Raw genomic sequence first — 23668 nt, 5'->3', positions numbered from 1 at the left:
ACCACCTGCTGGGTTCCTACCTGTTTTGCTTGGCTTGTCCAGCCGTCTTCCTCCATCCTTTCCCTTCCCTGGTTCTCCTGCCTTGGGGAGGCTGAAAGAGGCTGTTCAAAGGTTTCTCTCCTCCTCTTCTGGTTCCCTCTCAGTCCCAGTGCCAAGTTTCCTTCTGCCTCCTTAAGACTAACTGTCTTCTCTGATCCAGAACAAATCCGGAGACGCGGTCAGGGGAGAGAAGCGCATCACCAGCTTAGGAGTGAACCCCCCTGGGAAAGGGGGGCGCCTGAAACTCGCCAGCCCGTTGGGCCCTCAGGTCTCTGCAGCCCCCTGTGCTCCGATGACCCGGTCATCTTCACTTGGCAGGGTGCATCACTGCCTTTGAGTCCCACCCACCCTGGCAGTGCCTCTTGTGGCAGCTCAACTCTGGCTTGTCTGGAATGTGTGTCCTCACACCTCTCAACCCTCCAGAAACTGGCTAGCAAGTGAATCTCTGTGCTTGTTGGATTTCTAGAACCTGAAGCCAAGTACTTTACAAATATTTGGTGGGTGTTATATTGGTCTTTAAAAAGAATGTCATGAACCAGCCAAAAATATACTTGTGGTGTTTAATCCCTGACAGGCCAGTTGAGAGGTATGTATGTCGGACAAGAGTTGCTGGTTCCCCTCCGGCATTTCCTTGGCCTGCTGTTGTCAATTACACTGATGGGACCAGAACCTTCACTCTGCGGCCTGCTGGCCCACTTGTGGAGCTCCGGGTAGAACCCGATGAGCACCCAGCTGCCAGGAATTACCCCATATTGTTCCTCCCTCTAGATGATGCCAACCCATCCATGGAGACTCAGTGGAATTGACAAACTGTTGGCTTCCTTTTTGTTCCTCAACGCTCTTGGTTCCAGCCTCTCTGCCTCCCCCCGCCGCCCACCCCGGGTTTCCCTGAATCTCTCCCTCTTACTTCTGTCTCTCCATGCCACCTGCACGGATGGGCCTGGGGTCCAGGCTCCCATCCCTGCCTTGTACCCAAAGCTGCTTCTGATAAGCTCCCAGATCCAAACCTTGGATGGGGCCTCCTGTCCAGGATCAACTGGCGGGATGTTTGCTTTGTACCTGCTTTTGCCATCAGCGGGAGACTCTCAGAAAGGAGTGTCCCCACTCTTGAAAAGTTCTGGGTTTTTCAAAGCTTGTTATGATGTCCAGGAACCTTTCCTGGGGCTCTTTTTTGTTTTCTGACCTGCTCTTCCATTTGGGACATCAATGTGGCCTTGAGATTTTTTCTGTCATTCACCATCTTGATTTCTTTCTTTGTCTCTCTCCCCACCCCACACCCCCATTTCTTTGATTTTATCTGGCCATAGAGAGCAGGGCTGAGGGAGGGCTCAGAAGACAAAGTCAAACCGCCACGTCCCAAGGCCCCAGAAAGCGATACTGGAGATGAAGACCAGGACCAGGAAAGGGATGCAGTGTTCCTGAAAGACAACCACCTGGCCATTGAGCGGAAGTGCTCCAGCATCACAGTCAGCTCCACGTCCAGCCTGGAGGCTGAGGTCGACTTCACAGTCATTGGTGACTACCACGGCAGCGCCTTTGAGGACTTCTCCCGCAGCCTGCCTGAGCTCGACCGGGACAAAAGCGACTCAGAAACAGAGGGCCTAGTGTTCTCCCGGGACCTCAACAAGGGGGTGCCCAGCCAGGATGATGATGCTGGGGGCATTGAGGACAGCCTGGATCGAGGGGCCTGCTCCACCCCGGATATGCCACAGTTTGAGGTACAGTGGCACAGCTTCAAGACCTAGGCCCACTGGGCACTGCATGTTCCAAGGGCCCTGGGTCATCTGTGAGAAGATTGAGCCACCAGCCTGCAGCCCAGAGTCCCTCCACTTGAAGCTGTGTCTCGTGTTGCATGGCCAACCCTCTACAGAACAGCATGGTTCTGTGCTTGCATGTTTGCCATCTCAGTTTACCCTTAACATGCTCTCCTTGGCATTTTAACACTGCGACCCCATCACTTGCCTGAAGTCAAGTGATGATGGGCAGTCTGGTTTACTAGACTCCTCTCTCCCCACCTGTGTTGCATGGCACCTGCAGAAAGCATGTGCTCGTGGACTCGCGGGGGCTCCTGCCACTAGCTCTGAATGAAAGTCGTGTGGTTGTTCCTGATCCTTGTCTGGGCTCCTCTTCTCAGGGTCTGGGCTTCCTGGGGAAGGAACAGCAGTCTTAATCCACTCAGTCTTGGGGTCTTGGGGTGGTTGTGGAATCTTCTAGAGAAGAAGAAATGCTGTCACCCAGGGGGACCCAGGGATAGGCCATCTCTGGGCCTCTGCTCTGTGCCCTTCCTCTACAGAGGCTCTTTCTGTAGCACGTGTTTGTCACATTCCTCCTTGGCTCCCTCACCTCTTGCAGCCTCACTACATCCTTCTTTCCCCCATGTTCCAGGCATTGAAATATAAGCTCATCCACTCTGGATCCACTACCTGTACCCTCTGGGTAAAAGGTTTCTCCCTTTCTCTGCCCTGGAAACTCCTTTCTCTGCCATGTCCCAGGAAAGTGTGCAGGTATCTCTTCCTAACCACCCAGGGCAGAGGAGTTGCCTCCTCCATAGCCCCCTTGCTCTGATTTGCTTCTGCTCCTGGCGTTATCCCAAGTAGTCAGGTAGGTGGCTGACAATCTGCTCTTCCCACCAAGTGGCAGCCCCTTTATGCCTGCCTACACCAGGCGGTAGTATATGATTAATTGAAAGAATGGCTAGATCTCAGGGTCACAAACATCTATAAGATTTCGCCCTCAAAACCTTCCCAGCCAGATGACGAGCTAGCTTTCACTCATCCATTCAGCTCACAGATGGCAACACCTGCTGTGTATAGAGCCATGAATGAGGCCCAGTGGAGGACTCAAAAGAACCCAATATTTAACTTGAAATTTCCGGAGTAGAGATTGTAAACTGGTGACCCCAATCCAGATCTGCTAGCAGTTGTATTTGACCTTGATCTAAAAATCAGGACAGGGGGCCTCCCCGGTGGCGCAGCGGTTGAGCGCTGGGTTGCGAGGCTGCCCGCAGCCTCTGCGGCGCCGGTTCAATCCCCGGCTCTTCCCCGGCCACCGGCAGAGGGTCCCACATGGCGCGCGGACCTCTCCTGCCGCCCGCTGCTCCCCTCGGCAGTGTACTTTGGTCCTTCTGCCTGCTCTGCTCCCCGCTCTGGCTCTGGTGGATTCTCTCACCCTCCCGCGCTTCTGACTGTGCCCAGTGCTTGTATAAATAAATAAATGAATGAATAAATGAATAAATAAATAAATAAATCTTTAAAAAAAAAAAAAAAATCAGGACAGGGCCTCCCTGGTGGCACAGGCAGTTGAACACCACACTGTGAAGCTGTCTGCAGCCTCTACAGTGCCAGTTCGATCCCGGCCAGCCAGCAAGAGTCCCACATGGTGTGGTGGACCTCTCCTGTCTTGCCTGCTGCTCCCCTCAGCAGTGTATTTCGGTCGGTCTGCCTGTTCTGTTCCCTGCTCTATCTCTGGTGAATCTTCTCATCCTCCCGCGCATCTGGCCTGTGCCCTGGTTCTTACAAAAATAAAATAAAATAAAATAAAATAAAATAAAATAAAATAAAATAAAATAAATCAAATCAGGGCATTGAATATAAAATCCAGAGATTTTTTTCCCTATCATTAAAAAAATCAGATGACCTCGTCTCACAGAGGCCATGGCTACTGTTGGCCAAACCTGACTGGCACCCCATGTCCTCTCCATTTTACCCCAGTCCTCAATAAGTCCACTTCACTTGTTTACATCTCCCACCTGGCCTCCAGGTATGTCTCCTGCTCAAAAGAGCAATTCCTATGGAGCAGCTGAGAAGGTGTGGCATAGACATCAGTTCATTCAGGATTCAGTTACATGATGTTCATCGGGCAAATCTTTGTGTGGGACTCGGCACAGAGTGTACTGATTGAATACAATAGCCTCAAAAACAGCATATAGTCACCCCAAGGTTGTGTGGTTGCAGGGTCATTGGCAGGCCTGTCTGGGCCCCAGTATGGTTCTGGCTGTCCTCTGGGATTTTGTCCATGGCATCTCTTCATGCTTCTTTGGCCCTGGCCTACATACCCCTCTGGAGATTTGGCCAGCTGTAGGGGTGGGAGATAACCTGCTGACCCTACTCCATTTGCCTGTAAGCAGGAGTCTGCTGGGGTTGGAGTTACGGAGTGTCCTTCCTCATCTCCTACAGCCCGTGAAGACAGAAACCATGACTGTCAGTAGCCTGGCCATCAGGAAGAAGATTGAGCCAGAAGCTGTACTGCAGACCAGAATCGCTGCTGTGGACACAGCTCAGGTAACCTGTGTCTTCTTGTGCATCCTGAGCACAGGTATTGGGCTTCTAGGGTGCGGGGCGCCAACTGGCCAAGTCTGTCACCCCACCCTTGCCACCTTGGTTCCTTTGGACCCCCCCTCCACCTTTTAACCTTGTTGTTCTGAGTTTTATTTTCCTTCCAGAGCTCTGGAGGTAGGCAGTAGAATGGGCTTCTGTCCTGGGCATACCTCTTAAAGCCTCAGCTTCCGCATCTGTAAAATGGAGTTGATCCTGTGTCCCCACTCCTGGGAGAGTTGTAAGACTAGTGGCTAGTAGATTAGGAACATGGCTTTCAGATAGTTTGACCTTGGAGAGGTTTCTTGAAGTATCCCAGGGACTGCTCAGGGGGAGATCCCAATTCAGCTTTCATAAGAATTGTTCACATTGACTCATTTTTTTAATTCATGGAGGCTCCACATCAGATTGACAAAATAAGTAAAAACATCTACCAAATAAATTGCAAGACCAGAAATCACGTGTCTTAGCAAGATGAAACATACTTAGTTTACCTTGGAGAAAGCAGTCTTGAATAGACACAGGCACGCCACTTACAGTTCATTTCTTAAGTTCCTTTGGCGGGTTTTAAAACTATGAAAATTGAGATTGTGGGCCTGAGAGACACCTTCTTGGTTCTTGCAGCACTGGAGGCCAGTCTCTGTCTCAAGAACTAAAGTGACACTTAGATCAATACAGTGTGGGCAACTCTATCATTTCCAGAATGTTTCTCTCTCACTTTTATAGGGGTTTATGAGGCTTTAGTTGTGACAAGCTGTGTGTCCTCAGGCAATCTGCTTCCCCTCCCTGCCTGTTTTGTTTGAAGTGTAAAGAAAAGTGTAAAGAGGGCCTCCCCGGTGTCACAGCCATTAAGCACTGGGTTGCGAAGCTGCCCGCAGCCTCTGCAGCGCCGGTTCGATCCCCGGCTGCCGGCGAGGGTCCCACATGGCGCGCAGACCTCTCCTGCCTCGCCTGCTGCTCACCTCAGCAGTGTACTTCGGTCCCTCTGCCTGTTCTGCTCCCCTCTCTGGCTCTGGTGAATTCTCTCACCCTCCTGTGCTTCTGACTGTACCCAGCGCTTGTATAAATAAATAAATAAATCTTTAAAAAAAAAAAAAAAGAATTTATTTAAAAATTTAAAAAAAAAAGTTTAAAGAAAACCCTAAAAATGGCCCCAAACCCCACAGTCCAGCAATCCTTATTGACATCAAAACACAACCACAAATTTTTCACCATTATGAAATTCAAACAGAACAAAATAGAAATTTTTCTGAGATTCCCCTCAGAAACAAATGAATGCATACACTAACATATACATTTACATCTCTAGATATTTATCAGTTTTACACAAGAAGTCATTCCGTTTCATACCTTACCTTTTTTCTTAAAAAGTATCTTCAAGATCAGTCTTTGTTGACAAGTGTGGGCATCCCCTCTTACTCATCTTAGTCCCACTTAATAGTGGATCCTAATGTATTTTAATGTATTTTGCAGTGCTGTTTAGTCTTGCAGTTAATGAGGAGTGCTGCAGTGAGCTCCCTTGTTTAATTTTCCTGGCAAATTTTATATCCAAAGAATGAATTTTTAGCAATGGGATTGCTAAGTCAAAGGATACAGGCATTGAAATCTGGATGGAATTTGTCGAATTTTCCGCCTTTCTATATTTCTTCCTTTGTCAAATGAAATGATTGAAATAACTGGAAGATCCACAAGGCATCTCTACAGTTCCATCTGTGTGGACATCACCACCACCCCGAGTGCTTTTGTTCACTCATACATCCTGTCACTTTGTAACTGGGGATGCCGTGAGCTCAGGTGACAGATGCTGAAGGTGTTTTTGGTTCTTTTTCCCTCTCTCTTTGTCTCTGTGTCTCTGTCTCTGTCTCTGTCTCTCTCTCTCTCTCTCTCTCTCTCTCTCTCTCTCTGTTTCTCACATGGCTCCTCCTCTGGCCATCAGGTTGATGGGGCTGCCCCCGGGGGCAAGGAGTTCTTAACAACGACTCCCTCCATCACCACGGAGACCATATCAACCACCATGGTAAGTAGAACCCAGGAGGCTTCCCTCTCTGCCCATCACCCTTACCCCAGAAATCGGCCAATAAGAAGCTAATGCTGCCAGCTGCCTCAGGAGTCCTCATTCACCCTTCATACATCAGGCATGGGACACATACACAAGTCAAACTTTTATTGTCTGGTACAGTGGTTGCCACAGGACATCCAGTCACACCTTGGTTTTTCAAACCAATTAACATGGAAGGCAGAACCCTGAATTTCAGTCATCTGGAACATCTTGGCCATTGCAGGGGTGGGAGGAGAATGGTACTATTTGATTATTGACAACACATGAAAATTGTGCCTTAGAGTCCTTCCTGAGGACCCACCTTCCTGGTGGCTGCGTGCTTTCTTGGGCGCTTCCTTGCTTTGGTCAGTAGATGGCGCACAGTGACCCTAAGTTGGATGCTCAGAATTTTGGACTGCCTTCCTCCCAAGGGACCTTGTTCTGCTATCTATTTGCTGTCTGAACTAATGGAAGGTCCTTGTCCTCAGGTGTCCTCATCTGTAAAATGGGAATTATCCCCATTCTGCCTAGTCTTCAGGTTCTTGAGAGAGTCCGTAATATACCTTTCAAGGATGACACAGAGAAGATAGAGTTTGGCAACTGAGATTTGGGGTAACACAATGGGCTGAGGATCTTGAATGGATTATCTCATTCGGTTCTTGCAAAAAAGGGTGAGGCAAATGCTCTCTTGTCTCCACTCTTTACAGATGAGGAAACTGAACTTCAGACTGTTAATGTGATTTACCAAAAGTCACATAACCAAAAAGTGGTAGAACCAAGTCAAAGCCAGGCATTCTGATTCCAGAAGCCCCACTGTCCACCTCCACCGCTCTGTTCTGTCATCCAGACCATTGTGAACACAAGCTGGGTAGGGCCGGGGCTGGGGTGGGGCCGGGGCTGGCCAGTATCAGGGCCTGGGCAGGACCTATCTTGAGGTGTTGGGAAATTATTTTCAAATGTGATTTCTTGTCAAACCCTTGATATACACTTAGGAAGAGAATTAAGTTAATTTAGATTACCCATCAGATGGGTTTTGAGTAAACAAAAATTTAAGATAAATAAACCTAAGCCAGTTATCGTTTTTTCTGTATCATTCAGTTCCTCCTCTCCCCTCAGCCCTTTACCACATGGCATTGGGATGCTTATAGGGCTAAATTTAAATTTGCTACTGTGGTGAGCAGTTGGCTATATCATTCATTTACCCATCCATCCATTCATCTATTCATTTGTTCCAAAACCATTTATGAGTCTCTATTCTCTGCCTGGTATGGGGAATACAGAGTTGAAAGAAATAAGACTGCCCGCTAGATTTCATTCATTCAAATAATCTCAGGCACATTTAATGTGCTGTGCCCCTGTGTTTAGGTCCTAGGCACACAGTGGTGAACAAGGCCCAGCTTTTCTACTTCCTGGCTGGATGACCTTGGGCAAGTTACCTCCACCTTTCCAAGCTTCAGTTTCCACTTCTGTAAACTAGGGTGAGGGGGCAATAGTAACACATCCTTCAAAGGGTTGATGTGAGGTTGAACTAAGGTGGTCTGTGCAGAGGCCTCAGGAGAGTGCCTGGTGCATGGCGGGTGAGTGGTCTGTAAATGTGAGCTGCTGTGATTTATTACTCCTGCCTTCATGAAACAGGTACTGATGCTAATCCACTCAGGGAGGATAGATGTGGAGTGACACCCCTGCTAGGAGATGCTGGGGAAGACTTTGCTTGAAGGGTAGTTAAATGAAGTCATCATCTCAGAGAGGGCATTCAGGGCAACAAGAAGGGCAAGAGCAAAAGTGAGGACATGAAGGAACAAAATATCTGGGGAAAGGCAAGTGGTCCATGGAGTGAGAGGTCCAGTATGCGGAAAAGCAGGAGAGAAGAGGCTGAGAAGGCAGGCAGGACCAGGGCTTTAAGGGTCTTCAAATGTCATATATGAAGGCCAGACTCCATCCTGGAGACAATGGGGAATTGTTATAAGACAGAGAGAGGGGCAGCCCAAACCCCGCAAACCTGCCTATTCTAAATTGGTTCTGCCATCCGCCGCATCAACACAAAACATAGGAGACTTTAATGGGAAGGAACTTTAATAAAACTAGGAAACAATACAGGTAAGGCAAAGAGTCTAGTTTCTAAATGAAGCACCCAAAGTTACCCGTCCCCTCGTGGGTAAAAGTCCATCCATATGGGACTGGCCCAGAGCAAGGCCCCAAAGCTTGCCACAAGTCTAAAGCACCTTCCAGTGGGGACCCACAGAAAAGGGTCAGAAACAACCAGACAAGCCCGGAAGGAAAATAGCAAAATCAACATCAAGATAAAAGCTGCCATTGTCACCTCCCCACGGGTCTCACCCACATCTGTGTCACCCAGTCCACGACCAAAGGACAAGCGCAGTTTCTTCACATGTCTCTGGGCTCCACGCACCTCCTCCAGGTCTCCTGGCTCCATCCTGCTTCCTTCCTCAGTCTCTTCTGCAGCTTCCCTTCTTCCTGCTCAGCTCCACCCTCCCTTGGGTGGGGCAGGGAACCTCCCCCTTTCCTGGGCACCACCCTGTTACAGAATCACTTCAACTTTAGGTTGGAGTGTGATATCATCACATACATGTTTCTGTGGGTTAGAGAGCTGACACTAGCAAGCTGTGTGGGGCATGGACTGGTGCAGAACTTCCTTGCTCCTCACTCTCCCTCCTCCCCTTCCCCCTGCCTTCTTCAGCAGATGACTAGTGAACAGCCCCCACTATGTGAAATACTGCGTCATGCGTGGTGAATTCAACCCTGAAGGATTCAGGCAATGTCCCTGAGCCCAGATGCCATTGGGAGAGACCAAAAGAGAAGGCTGGAGACTAGTTTAGGGACTGGGGTGGAGCCAGAATGTGGAAGGAGGAAAGGGCAAGATTTGGTTCTTGATAGAATGTTCGAGTGACAAGAAGAGAGACAGGCTAGTGACGTTCATTAACACGACAGTTGTCAAAGCTCTGTCCTGGGAACCTGTTAGAAAGGCAAATTCTGAGCCCCACCCCCAACTTACTCAGAAACAGTGTGTGTTCTCACAGCCCTCCAGGTGCTGCCCCTCACACTTGAGAACACTAGTATAGACAGCTCGGGAGAGAGTGTTCTTTAACGGCAGATATGTCAGAGCAAGAGGAGCCTGAGGTACCTGTGGGCCATGTCCAGGAACCATTGGTTTTGAAGTTCTAGGGTTCAAAAATGATCTGGGCTGCAGATAAAAGGATAGGGAACACTGGCTTTGATGATGCAGCAGAAGCCTTGAGTGGCTGAGGTTGCCCAGAGAGATAGCAGCAAGGAGGAATGCCCCAAGTCCAGGAAGGAAGGGTCCAGAACAGAGATGGTGGCATTGCCTTGGCCAAGAAGAGGATTTGATCCTGGAGGCAGTAGAGAGGGCTGACTGAAGTTTTGAGAAACACGGGAGCAGATGGTGCCTTGTTTTGAAGGAACCATGTCCCCATTAGTTGTCTCTTGTTTTCAGTATGAAGGTGGAGGTGAGGCTTTGCTCCAGGAAGAAGGGAGCTGCAGGAATAGAAGAGGCTTTAGGGGAAAATGACCTGGAGCAACAGCAGGACTCAAAGGGGGCTGTTTGTTAAGAGGGAGAAAGGAGCATTGAGCTCACAGGGCTGCCTTTTCGAGGCTGCCGCTGGGCCATATTCTGGGACCCCATCTGAGAAAGTACCTTGTGGATGGAGTGCCAGGTAGCCAGGTTACTGACAGCCTCAGCTGGAAGCAGCCTTGGGGTACACAGAGGAAAAGCAGAGGGTCAGATCTAGTACCACACACAGACCAGGACTGACTGGGCCTCAGCCCACTGGGCAGTTACAGAATGGGCACAGCTCTGGGCCCCAGGACAATCAGGTAGTTAGAAAGTGGGAGGTGGAGGCAGGCAGCCAGGCCCCTTGCCAAATGTGGCCCAGTAAGTCCAGAACCAGTTCCAGGAGGATCTAGCAGCTAGAATCCAAGGCAGGACTAGGAAAGTGGGTTTGACTGTGAGAACCCCACTGGAACATGTTGGACAGAGTCTGATGTGTAAATCCTTAGAATTTAAATCCTGCTCTGTCACTCACTCACTGAGAGACTTGAACAATCCATTTAGTATTCTCTGGTCCTCCACCTTCTCATCTCTAACAGAAACATTAAAGTGATTTCCTATGGCCGTATGGAGGTTAAATGAGATGATACATCCTTAGCATCATACCTAGCACATTCCTAGCACAAATACTCAGAAAACAGTAGTTATCATGTGTGATTAATAGTCAGCCTGTTCTATATCTATCCTATAAACTTTGGTTTGCAAAACCCTTTCTCCTTCCTTAAACTGTGTGAGTGTCACTGTGGGAGTGTCACTGTGGGGGCATGGGTCTTTTTTTCTTAATTTTTACATTATATTTCTTGAAGTGACATTGGCATACAGCGTCCCTATTTAAAAAAAAAAAGACTTTAAAGAGCATTTTTAAGGTTCATGGCAAAATTGAGAGGAAGGTACAGAATTTCCCCATATACCTCATGTCCCCACACATGCATAGCCTCCCCCATTATCGACACCCTCTACCGCAGTGGGATATTTGTTACCAGTGATGAGCCTTCATTGCCAGGGTCCCTTTTAGGTGAATCCATACGGCCCATAGAGAGAAAATAGCTATCCCCAGGTCATGTGGCTAGAATGTGGCAGGGCCAGGACAGGAACCTGAATGTCTCAACTCCTTTGCTAGTGCTTCTGAGAGCAACACTATGTCTTGTTCACCACAGTGTCCCTAATGCCAGACACTCGGTAAATGTGTATTGAACGAGTGAGTATGTGAATGAGTGAGTGTGTCAGTTTGCGTGTATGAGCGAGTGACAAGTGAAAGATGGAACTCCTTGATGCCTCAGCTCTCTGCTTCCTATGTCAATACTCAACCTGTGGCTATGAGCGCTGCATGGCCATGTGCTCCGGCCTTCCTGGGGGCTGCCGACCTGAGACCTGGCCTTCTGAGCACTATTGTTTCCCCAGGAGAACAGTCTCAAGTCCGGGAAGGGGGCAGCTGCCATGATCCCAGGCCCACAGATGGTGGCCACGGAAATCCGTTCTCTTTCTCCGGTAAGTGGACAGGGCCAGCTCAGGCTAGGGGACTCCAAGCTGAGAATGTGGACACTGGTCCTCATGGGACCCACAGCAAGTGCAGCTTAGAGCCCATAAGGCTGCCCTTTTAAGTGCCAAGAGACTGGTTCATTTTCAGATGCCCATAGAGCTTCTCAATGCCCACCAGTCTCCCCTGTTGCCCCCCCGCCCCACCATGCACAAACAGGACATTGGCGATATGGGGTGAAGTCGCACCTCCCTCTGGTGGTGCCTGTGATGTGACAGCTCTTTTGCATCTGCTCTCCTTGCTGACCAGGAAGAAGAAGACTAGGAGCCTGAGGCTTGGGTCCTGGGCCTGGTCTGTGGGTGGCTACCTTGCTAACCTGTCTGTCACTGTGAGGTCTCTTGCAGTCCTGCATTCTCCAAGCCTGTTGTTCTCATCATAACTGCAGAGAAAGAGTTCTGTCCTGTGGGGCACCTGGAGGGCTCTGTTTCCACCTTGAATCCTTCTGCTCATTCTTCTTAGATGTCAGGATTCTTAAATTCTAGTGTGTTGTTAGGATTCTAGGTTTGAGAATTTCTTGGGCCTAGCATTCTGAAGATGCCAATATTTTTGAATGTTTAGACTCAGTTGTTAGAAGCAGGTTGGCCTCCAAACTTTACCTTTACGGGGACCCCAACCATCCCTTGGGTTATCCCACCCCACCCCACCCTTCAGAGCCCATCGTCCTCACCTGACACCCCCCCCCCCGGGTGGGGGGTGGTTGTATTCTGCAGATCATCGGGAAAGATGTCCTCACCAGCACCTACGGCGCCACTGCGGAAACCCTCTCCACCTCCACCACCACCCATGTTACCAAAGTGAGTAGCAGCAGGGCGCCCTGTACTCCCAGCCTGGCTGTGGGGATCGGGAAGGTCATTGCCATTGCTCTGCCTTGTAACGTGGCTGGAGGAGACCTGTGGTGGTCCCAGTTTCTGGAGTGCTGTGCGCTTTGTTCTGTGCTACGGGTTGTCCTAGGCCCTTCAATGTCGACAGCCAGGCTGGGGGGGACAAGACTATCTCCTTGGAAGTAATTGTGAACCGTGGCTTTTGCGCCTTATAGACCTAAGTGCTGGAGGGGCCTAGCGGGAGGTAATATACGCAAGACTCTGAGAGTGAAGAAGGGTTTTCTGCAAAAAGTGAGATGTGTGCAGGGTTTTGGAAACCAGGTGGGACCCATGACAGGAGAAAAGATGATGCAGGTGTCCAAAGAAAAGCAGAAACAGGAGCAAAAACTGTCGCTTATTTGTGCAATGAGCAAATGTTGTTGCGTGTCAGTCTCACTCTGGCCTCTGTGCTGGGGGCTGCTGGGGGTGACGGCAGCAGTGCATGTTTGTGGGAAATGGGAAAAGCAATCACTAACAAGAAGGAGCAGGGGACATAATTGTGAACACTTAGGTGGGACTGAGAGCCGGGAAAACAGAATAGAGATCAGTAGGACAAATCTCAGGACAGATGGGACAACAGACAGCCCGAGTCTGAGAGCACTTGGAAAGCTGTCAAAGGGTTAACGGAGAAGTGATTAGGACCACCAGGATGTGCAGTTAGATGGGAGACAAGAGAGAATTAAGGAGAGACTAGGGATAGAGAACTTGGACAGGGTGGGAGCAGGGGATGGAGAAGTAAGGGACCATAAAAGGAAGGCCAGAGAGGACTGGGGAGTGAGGGGCAGTCAGGCCAGCTCGTCCATGCCTGAGTAGCAGGGAAGAAGGCAGGAGGGAGTCTAGGCCAGGGTGGAGGCCTGGAGGAGCGAGGCCAGGAAGTCAGGTTGAGAGGATGTTCTGCTGAGTCTGGCAGGCAGCACTGCCCTTTCTGCACACAAGTGTCCCCGCTATGCCCACTGCTATGCAGGACTCGACACTTCCTTACTTCCTCCAGGGAGCACCCACTCTCACCGAAAGTGAGCAACGACCACTTCATCAGACGCTTTGTGGGAAGGTTTTCCATTACAGCCAGCCTGTGCTCCTGTATTTATCCTACAGATTTGGGTTTGCAAATTTTACCTTGCAAAGCCCCATCACATGCTTACTGCTGTCAGTTCCCTGCCCAAACCCTCCTGGCCCTACCCACTGGGAGCCCCTCTTCTTTCCATCTACTCCTGACTCCAGCTGGAACTTCCTCAAATACCACCCTCCTTTAATATGCCAATTAGATCTTACCACCTCTTCTACTTCTAAACTTGCACCCAAGGCCCACCCTTTTAGAAAACAGTGGAGTGTGGAGTGTTATCAGAGTTTCTTCTTGGAGTATTGTTTGAAGTCATTTAAGTTAGAACCTTGTCACCATTTACATTTCATTCATGTGTTCATCCAACAAATCTGCATTGAGCACCTGTTCTGGTCAGGTTGGACAGGGGAGTGAGGAAGGAGGGGATACAGAGATGAACAAAAGAACACTTGTCCTCAAGATCACCAGCCTAGTGAGCAAGGCCAGGTCACAAACAAATGATCAGCCCCAGGCAGGGTGTCCCAGAACAGCCAGAGACAGACTGATGCTGGGGAAGCATCAAGGCAGGAAGGACAGCCACCCAAGGTCCGGGAGACAGCCTTTGAACTGGGCTTGGAAGGCTTAGGAGGGTAGTTTGGTAACTGGGGTAGTGGTGGTAGCCAGGCCAGAGCTGCAGTCTGAAGTCACAAAGCCAGAAAAGGAAAAATTGGAGGGAGCCAAGAGAGCAGGTGACTGCTATTTCCCAGCCTGGCCCATGAGGGATGCTTTGGCGAGGTCCCCTGCCTCAGGTGCCCCAACAGGCCCCAGAGCTGACCTCACCTCCCTCTCCCTCTGTAGACTGTGAAAGGAGGGTTTTCAGAGACGAGGATCGAGAAGCGAATCATCATTACTGGGGACGAAGATGTTGATCAAGATCAGGTAGGTGGTTAGGAAACTTTATTCCCAGCGGCACTGCCCAGTTCCCAGTGCTTCCCATATCAGGTTACCCTGTGGACAGGGAATGTCTTCTTCCTGCTGACACTGTCCAGACATGAGGCCCCTGGGGGAGGGAAATAGGATCCAGAAGGAGTGGGAGAACCCAAGCTCTAGTCTGTGCCTTTAACTATTTGACCTCTGTCCCTCCCTGTGCTTCAGTTTCCCAGCAGTGCACTAAGGGCCTTGCCGGTCTTCATGGTTTCTCTCGTGTCTGAAATTTATGGTGCTCACTTTGCTGTTCTTTTACACCAGGCCCTGGCTTTGGCCATCAAGGAGGCTAAGCTGCAGCATCCTGACATGCTGGTAACCAAAGCTGTCGTATACAGAGAAACAGACCCATCCCCGGAGGAGAGGGACAAGAAGCCACAGGTAAGCCTTTTGAGGCTCGTCAGCCATGCAAGGAAAGAACAGATGGTGCCAGGATCCTCTGAGCCTCATTTCTTTCTGAGAATCCATCAAATGACTTGATCCCTAGTGTAGCTTTGATACCCCCTAACCTTCTTTCTTTAAAGCTCTAGCTCCCGGGCCTCCCTTGGTGGCTCAGGCTGTTGAGTGCAGCGCTGTGAAGCTGTCCACAGCCTCTGCAGCACTGGTTCCATCCTGGCCAGCCAGCAAGGGTCCCACATGGCGCGGCAGAGCTCTCCTGTCGCGCCCACTGCTCCTCTCAGCAGTGTATTTCGTATTTCGTCAGTCTTCCTGTTCTGTTCCCCGCTCTGTCTCTAGTGAATCCTCTCACCCTCCCGTGAATCTGGCCTGTGCCCCAGTTCTTATATAAATAAATAAATAAATCTTTTTTAAAAAATAAAAATAAAGCTTTAGCTCCCCTAGATACAATGAATCAGAGTGGGAAGGGGAAGGAAGACTGGTTCCCTGGCTTCTTTGGGGTTGTAAGCATAAGACCCCCCAAAAATGAATCCAGATGTGGTAAGAAAAAGGGAGTGAGGATTGACAGTGGGTAGTGAAGAGGGACAGGTGGAAACAGCATATCCTCACAGCCATTGTGTGACGGTCATAGTCAGTGGAGCTGCTGAATACCATAGACTGGGTGGCACACATTTATTTCTCACAGTTGTTGGGACGGGGAAGTCCAAGATCAAGGTGCTGACCAATTCATTTCCTGGTGAGAACCCACTGCCTGGTCTGCAGTGAGTCACCTTCCCTGTGTGTGTACACATGGTCAAGGGCAGAGAGAGATCATCTCTCATGTTTCTTCTTATAAAGACCTAAGCCGGGCCTCCCCTGGTGGCACAGCGGTTGAGCGCTGGGCTGCGAAGCTGCCCGCAGCCTCTGCAGTGCCAGTTCGATCCCCGGCCGCCGGCGAGGGTCCCACATGGCGTGACAGACCTCTCCTGCCATGCCCGCTGCTCCCCTCAGCAGTCTGAGTGTCTACCTCCTTCAGACAGGACCTGTCTCCCAAACACTGCCAACAAGAGGTCATCACTCACCCAGGTTCCTAGTGCTTTCTTACCTTCAAAATTTTAATTTAACAGGGTTGGGGATGGAAATGATCCATTCCAAAGAGGAGCCTTGGGTTCTGACCAACTTGCTAAGTCTCTGACTCGGTTAGCACTTGACCAGTCTGCCTGTTCTGTTCCCCTCTCTGGCTCTGGTGAATTCTCTCACCCTCCCACGCTTCTGACTGTACCCAGTGCTTGTATAAATAAATAAATCTTTAAAAATAAAATAAAGGCCTAAGCCCATTTATGGGGCTTCACCCTTAAAAACCTAAAGCCTCACCTCCAAATATCATCATCTACAGGATTAGGGCTGTAACATGTGAATTTTGGGGAGACGTAGACATCCAATCCATTGCAGTGATGTGTCAGGGAAGGATCTCACATTTTTAACAATGTAAACCTGCTTCTTTGTCCAATTTGAGGAGTCGATGACAGCCCAAAGTATTTCAGACCATGAACTGCTGCCACCAGCCTGGCACTCAAGCCCTGTGTCCATGTGGGTGTTCATCTTGCTGGTCTTTTCCTGCCTCCCTGAATCCTCCAGAAAATCTGTCCTTTATTGACTTGTCCTTCCATCTGGAAATTCTTCTCCTTGAAGTTCTTGCTGTGAGTGTGGAATACATACCCATCTCACAAAGAGTCTTTTCTCTCCTCTCCCTGCAACTTGCAGGCTAGATGTATGGCTTCTGCTCTATCTTCTCCCACTGTCTGCCTCCTTCAGACAGGACCTGTCTCCCAAACACTGCCAACAAGAGGTCATCACTCACCCAGCTTCTTAGTGCTTTCTTACCTTCAAAATTTTAATTTAACAGGGTTGGGGGTGGAAATGATCCATTCCAAAGAGGAACCTTGGGTTCTGACCAACTTGCTAAATCTCTGACTCGATCAGCACTTGACCAGATGTGAACAGTAAAGGGCAGGAATAATATACACCTGTGAAATAGTTTTGGGTTATTGCTGTGTACCCACCACATTAGCAAAGACATTCCTTGTCCTCAAGGAGATTAGAATAGTGTATGGTTCAATTAACCACAGTAGTACTTATAAGAACAGGTGATATTTATTTAGCACTTAACATATTCTGACCCTTGTTTTGAATCCTCCCTATAACTGCATAAGGCAGGACCCATTTTACAGAGGGCACAACCAAGGTCTCAAGAGATTAAGAAACTTGCTGGGAATTATAGTGTGAGTAGGCAGAGGGGTGGGATTTGAATTCAGGGACTCTAACTGCAGAACCCACTTCCTCACCCACAAAGTTTTGGAGTCAAACTTGAGTTGGAACCCAGACTTCAGTTTCCTTATTTAAATACTGATCTTTTGGGTGTAAGCCCCAAGCCACAGCAGTCCCATGTAGTCTGCTCCAAGGAAAAACAACTAGAAAAGTATTCTTGCAGTCACAACTAAACATTTCTTAGACCTGAGAGAGGAGAGGAAGAAAAAGTGAAATGAATGTGATTGTAGCCTCAGTGTTAAAGGAAACTTGGACTGTTAAGAAATGAAAGACAGGGCCTACCCTGGTGGCGCAGCGGTTGAGCGCTGGGCTGCAAAGCTACCCGCAGCCTCTGCAGCACTGGTTTGTTCCCCGGCCTCTGGCGAGGGTCCCACATGGCGCGCAGACCAATCCTGCTGCGCCCGCTGCTCCCCTCAGCAGTGTACTTTGTCAGTCTGCCTGTTCTGCTCCCCGCTCTGGCTCTGGTGAATTCTCTCACCCTCCCGCACTTCTGACTCTACCCAGTGCTTGTATAAATAAATAAATAAATCTTAAAAAAAAAAAAAGTGAAAGACATCTTCTCCCTGGAAACAAACAAGAAAACATATCAGAGGCAGACAGGTATGGATTCATTTGTCAGATGCTATTTATCAGCTGGCTAGCCTTGGACAAATTGCTTTATCTTCTGGAGCCATAATTAAGGATACATAGTAAAGGCTAGCTACAAACCTCTTGCCATGCATTAAAGATGAGTGACAGGGCCTCCCCTGGTGGTGCAGCGGTTGAGCGCTGGGCTGCGAAGCTGCCTGCAGCCTCTGCAGCACCGGTTCGATGCCCGGCCACCGGCGAGGGTCCCACATGGCGCACAGACCTCTCCTGCCGCCCGCTGCTGCCCTCAGCCGTGTACTTTGGTCCTTCTGCCTGCTCTGCTCCCTGCTCTGGCTCTGGTGAATTCTCTCACCCTCCCGCGCTTCTGACTGTACCTAGTGCTTGTATAAATAAATAAATAAATCTTTAAAAAAAAAAAAAAATGAGTGACAGAGAGTTCCTAACTTTTCTTGTCCTCCCCCTTTCTTTGTGCTCCCCTCTCCTGTCTCCAACTCTGACCCTCTGACTCCAGGAATCCTGACCTCTGTGAAGAGATGCTGGCATTTCTGGTCCAACTCAAGCCAGAGAACCGTTAAGAAGGGGCCTTCATTCTGGATTCTCCGACTCAACATCGATGTCCCAGCTGCGACATACTGTCCCTGATGAAAGACTGGGAAAGGAAAAGCATATATATAGAGATATATAGAGATATAGTATATATACAGGAAACACCGCGTCCTGCACTGCTGCTGGGGCTGGCCGAGCAATCGGCCGACAGCAACAGCCAACATCTGAACACCTACATTTCCTTTGCAGACTAATTAAATAACCGGTGGGATTTTTCAAGGAAAAAAAAAAAAAGATCACAATAATCCCTTGCTCCCCGCTTCAAAGCCCTGAGGAACAACAAAAGCAAGCCAGACCACAGTGATTGTAGAGGTACAATATAACCCTGGTTTTGCACATTACATTTAGTGGACAAGCATCCCATTTGTTCTTCTCCAGCATCTGTTGCCCACTCAGATGCAAAGGAAAATACTTTTGCAACAAAGCAAGAGAAGTCGCAGCAGCAAGACACGTACCCATCAACCGTTTTCCAAGAAAGAAAAAATCCCCCACTTGGAAAGAAGGAGGAGGAACACTGGATTATTATTTTTTGGGTCTTGACACTGGGCTGCAAAATCCACCTTCCTTTCTTCCATCTCCCCACCCCCCTCCACTCTCAAGCGTCTAGTTATCATTTTCTGTCTTGGCTCCCTCCTCCCCCTGCCCCCACCCCATACTTGTCACCCTCTGTGTCCAGGTCCTGCTGGGGCCACAACAGATGACTGTCATTTGAAATGAGGAAAAGAAAAGAAAGCAAGAACAGAAAACCAAGCCAAGGAAGGGAAGTAGACACTGTATGTTTATGGGTTTTCATTATGAAGGTGCAGCTTGTAGATTTGTATGGATGTGCTTTTAAGTTATGTATATTACATATAACAGGAAACAAATATTAAAATAAACAGTGCTGGTAAGTATGAAGCTGACATTTTAAAATTATAATTATCTGACTGTGATCAATGTATCCCAAGGTTCCTAGATCTCACTGAACTGGCCCAGTCAAGGAGACTTGGACTCTGGCTGTGGTGGCTCACAGTAGAGGCAGTGGTTCAGTGTAGTAATACAGTATGTGGTGTTTGTGATTGGTTGATTGGTGGGGAGGGGCGGGGGCCCCAAATGGAGAGGCAGGAGTTTGGCAAGAAGGAAGGTCCAGAATGCCTTCTCTCCCCCGGCAGTAGCAACCAGAGCCTGATCTGTGTTCAAATGGAGTCCTGATCCAGACTTTGCTTAAGAGGCTCTCCTGGCTCAGTCTCCTTACCTCCCTGGGTGGTGGTGGTGGTAGGGGGGTTGCCTTGGTTTTCAGCCCTTTTTTTTCTTTTTTTTTTCGCCACATGTCTTGCCTTTCCCTGACCACATTGTGATAGCTGACTCCCCATCCAAAGGGAGCTAATGCCTGCTCCCTGCACTGGGCTCCCACAGAGTACAGTGTCTTCAAACTGGCTGTTTGGAAATTCCTAATTCAATCTTTTCCTCTCCTTCACCCATGTTCTGAATCATTCTCTTCTTCCTGGGCCAAAACAGCCATGGTAGAGACCATGAACACAGGGCATGCCCTGATAGGTCAAAACTGCATTTCTAAAGGCTTCACCTGCCCTGGAAGAAGCCAAGAATGCAAGGTGGTCCCACCCAAAGGCTCCGTCTATGGAGAAGACCCTTGCTTTGGAGACACCCTACGGCCCTTCAGTCAACATCTAAGCTCTGAGCCTGTAACCTTAGAATCCCAGAAATTGCCTCAAGACCACAGAAGTCCTTGGAGAAGACCCCATCAAAAGCTTGGCAGTGGCCTTGGCACACATGGGCTTTTCCAGCACACGCTGCTTCCTTGAGCAAAGTCCCTTTCTGAGGGAGTGTGTCCCCACTGCACTTTCATTTCTAAGTCCCCTTTCATCTTCCCAGCCTAGCTTCTAAAGCAGTCGATAAATTCATTCAACAAATATTTATTGAGTGCTTACTCGTGCCAGGCACTATTCTTAGGTTGAAGGAGAATGTGTGAGGGGAGGGGAGGGCCCTGGGAAGCCCCTTGAGCCAGCCTTATATCTCCCACCATGGTCAGCCCCTCTGAGAATATTTCTGCATTCTCTCTAATACATTGCCCAGGGATGCCCCTCAGAGGGCCCAAGTTGGCTTATCAGTTGCCCAGAAGACATATGCTTAGCTGCTTAGCTGATGCTTGCCTGAGGCAGAACAAGACATGAAATAGTGTTTACCTTGTGGGCAAAAAAAAAAAAAAAAAAATGGGAAGGAGAGGACAGGGAGATCCCGGCATCTGGGGATCAGAAGGCAGCATCAGCCACACCCCTCCCCTGAATACAGCGGCACACTGTCCATGCACCAGGTCTTACTGCATTCCTGGGGGGGAAGCCACAGAAACTTTTTTCCCTGCCTTCTCAACCCAAAATCTCACACTGTTTCTGGGCCAGGAGCTGCAGAGATACCACTCATTGGACCACCCCGCTGTCTTTGCAGGAGCCAGGTGTCCTGAGCACACTGCACACACCTCACAAGGAGAATATTTGCTCTGAATTCTGCACCTGCTTACAGACCCTGAGTGTGTGGCTGCAGGGCAGGGAGGGAGTGATCAGGGTTAGCCTGGGAGGTGGGCAGGGTTTGTGGAGGTCTCTGTCCCATGGATGCTCTGGCCTTCCAAGGGGAAGCAGGCAGTGCCACCAGAGAGGAGGGGAGCTGCAAAGCTGAAATTTAGGGCACTGATTCCTCCCTGTCCTCTTCATAGAGAATATCAATGTTTGTCTTGTCTGTCTTCAACTTACTTTTCCTTTTTACATTTCCCATCTGTGTGCTGCCTGTCCGTATAGGAGACCATGGAGCATAGTGGAAATGTCCCAGAGGGCAGTCAAGACTTCCAGCTGGTCACACTGGCTCAGCCCCTCCCTCACCGTGTGAAAACAGACTAGATCTTTTGGGTCTCAGTTTTTCCATTTGCAAAACTAGAAGGATAAACCAGATGTGCTCCAGGGTCTTTTTCCATTCTGCCATCCTGTAGATCTTCATTTTCTCTTATTTTGTTTTCTTGGGATCTTTTCCATATGAGGGTACAGGAAGTGCCATGATCTGTTTCTGTTTTTGAATCCTGCAAGCACATTCCAAGACTGGCCTGAAATTGCATGAGCAACATCACTTTAAATAATTTTTTTTCAAAAGCACCTTACCAACCAACTGCGATGCTGTCCTGTTCCTTTTTACTCACGCCCTTCCTCTCTCGTCCCTGCGCTTCCCCACCTCAGTGCTCCGTGCTGTATGCGTGTGCTCTCTGTTCTTGTATACTCAATAAAAGTGAAATAAATGTGTTTGATGCTGAACCACAAGCTGCTTTGGCATCTCTCTGTCTCTCTCTCCTTGGCTACTGATACAGGTTGGCATTATAAGAAGGGCCAAAGCTGGCATGGAGAGATCCCAACGTAGAACACTTCATTCAACAAATATTTGCAGCTCCCAAGTTGGTCCAGGTTCTGCAGGTACACCCTTGAGACAAAGTCCTTGCCTTCTGGGAACTCCAGGCTAGTGGAGGAAATGGGCACATAGAGACAATTCTAGAATGACAACCAAGGAAAGGCAAAGGAGGAGGAGATGCAACATCTCTAAAGTGTATCACTTTAAATAAGGTGGCCAGTTGTGGCCTCCTTGAGGACATAGTTTTTGAGTTGAATGAGGGAAAAGATCCAATAATGGGAAGAACTTGGGTGTACACATTCTAGGCAGAGAGCAGTAAAGCTCGCAGGCTCCAGGATTTGGAGGGGCTTGGTGCATGGAGGAACAACATGATCCTTCCTCTCTTCATGGAAGATCACCTGCATCAAGGTCTACAGGGGCTCCTAGCAGATATGTAGATAGTAACCTCCAACATCAGCCTTTGCCAACCCCCTTGCCACAGATTGCCCTATTCCTATATGTACTACCTGTCCCGTTCTTGACTTAGTTTTCTTTAAATTGAATATGTAGAAAATGGCAAGTTATTTTAAAGAGGAAACTATAACTTCCACAAATGGAAAATTAGTCATTTGTTGAAGAGAGGTCTTCATAAAAATAAGTGTAAAAATACTCAAACCATAATCCTTATAAAACCTACTCTTGTCCCTCAGCCTACCTGAGGTGCACATGTCATGCTTTATTTTTCATTCCACCAAGTGACTCATCTAGACCACTTTATCGCCCACAGCTAGTAATATGGTGTTTTTTTTGTTTCAGTTTTCTTTTGTATATCTATTTTTTCAGAATTGAAGTTACCTTGTGCATATTACTTTAATACTTCTTATAATATTTTAAAGTACTACTTCTTAAAATTTACATCCTGAGCATTTCCTTTTAATTTCAAATGCTAGACACAACTTCTTTTCTTTAAGAAGGAAATTCAGGGCCTCTCCTGGTGGCGCAGCGGTTGAGCACTGGGCTGTGAAGCTGCCCGCAGCCTCTGCAGCACCTGTTCAATCCCCGGCCGCTGGCGAGGGTCCCACATGGCGCACAGACTCTCCTGCCGTGCCCGCTGCTTCCCTCAGCAGTGTATTTCGTCAGTCTGCCTGTTCCGTTCCCCACTCTGGTGAATTCTCTCACCCTCCCACACTTCTGACTGTACCCAGTGCTTGTATAAATAAATAAATAAATCTTTTTTTAAAAAAGGAAATTCATGAAGTTACACAGAATGCTATGCAAAAAAAAAAAAAATTCTGCAGGCAGCTTTCCTGCCTGTCTGTGATTATGCAGGTGCCTCTATTTTTCTTTTTCCTTTTCTCAACAACCCTGTCCTTTTAAAATGTGAAAAAAAAAAGGAAGAAGAAGAAAATAATTCTACAACCTTCTCCAGACTCCTGTCCATTGCCAGAGGCAATTGCCCCACTGATCTTTGTGAATCCTTCCCTGAATTTTCTCCACAGGTTTCCTTTAGCTATCAGTCACCCTGAACTTCTGGACTAGGACTTGGACTGTAAACACTGAGACTCCACACACCCTAGATCTGTGGCTCTATCTCCCATAAATACAATATTAGTTTCTGAATGTTTGGGAATAATCTGGAGCTGGTTCATCTGGATCAGTGGGTCTCAAATGAGGGGTGGGACATGATCCCTCCCCCCCGCCCTGAACATTTTGCAGTGTCTAGAGATAATTGTGGTTTTAGGGTGCTACTAGGATCTAATGCATAGAGACAAGGGTACTTCTTCTAAATATCCTGTAGTACACAGGACAGCTTCCTACAACAAAAATTATCTGCCCCTAAATATCAATAGTACAAAGGGTGAAAATCCCTATCTGGATGGAATAGTGATCCTCAAGGTGGGATTCCCAGGCCACTATCTACAGCTTCAGTGTCCATTGTTGGGTGCCCTGTAATCTCTTAAAAGATGGTGAACCCAATTGAAACAGAGAGCTCTGAGACCTGACCACATAGT

The 23668-nt window shown here is 48.6% G+C and overlaps 1 protein-coding gene across 9 annotated transcripts in view; it reads left to right on the top strand.

Moving 5' to 3' along the window:
• The window catches only part of EPB41L1 (erythrocyte membrane protein band 4.1 like 1), a 136066-nt gene extending 114391 nt beyond the window's left edge, over window positions 1–21675 (top strand). For 3 of the 9 annotated variants that reach the window (XM_054696793.1, XM_054696791.1, XM_054696792.1), the window contains exon 15: window positions 200–1340. In XM_054696793.1, the coding sequence (XP_054552768.1) occupies window positions 200–376 (177 nt within the window). In that variant the 3' untranslated portion in view covers window positions 377–1340. The other 6 variants (XM_037495712.2, XM_054696794.1, XR_008552328.1 and 3 more) reach the window with 5 other exon arrangements.
• Window positions 21676–23668: the final 1993 nt, after the last annotated feature.

This window comes from Talpa occidentalis, unplaced genomic scaffold (genome assembly GCF_014898055.3).
Source record: "Talpa occidentalis isolate TD23 unplaced genomic scaffold, MPIMG_talOcc4v2.1 talOcc4.10, whole genome shotgun sequence".
Classification (NCBI taxonomy): Eukaryota; Metazoa; Chordata; class Mammalia; order Eulipotyphla; family Talpidae; genus Talpa; species Talpa occidentalis.
The sequence above is the reverse complement of the archived record's forward strand: the minus strand, read 5'-3'. Positions and strand labels throughout refer to the sequence as shown.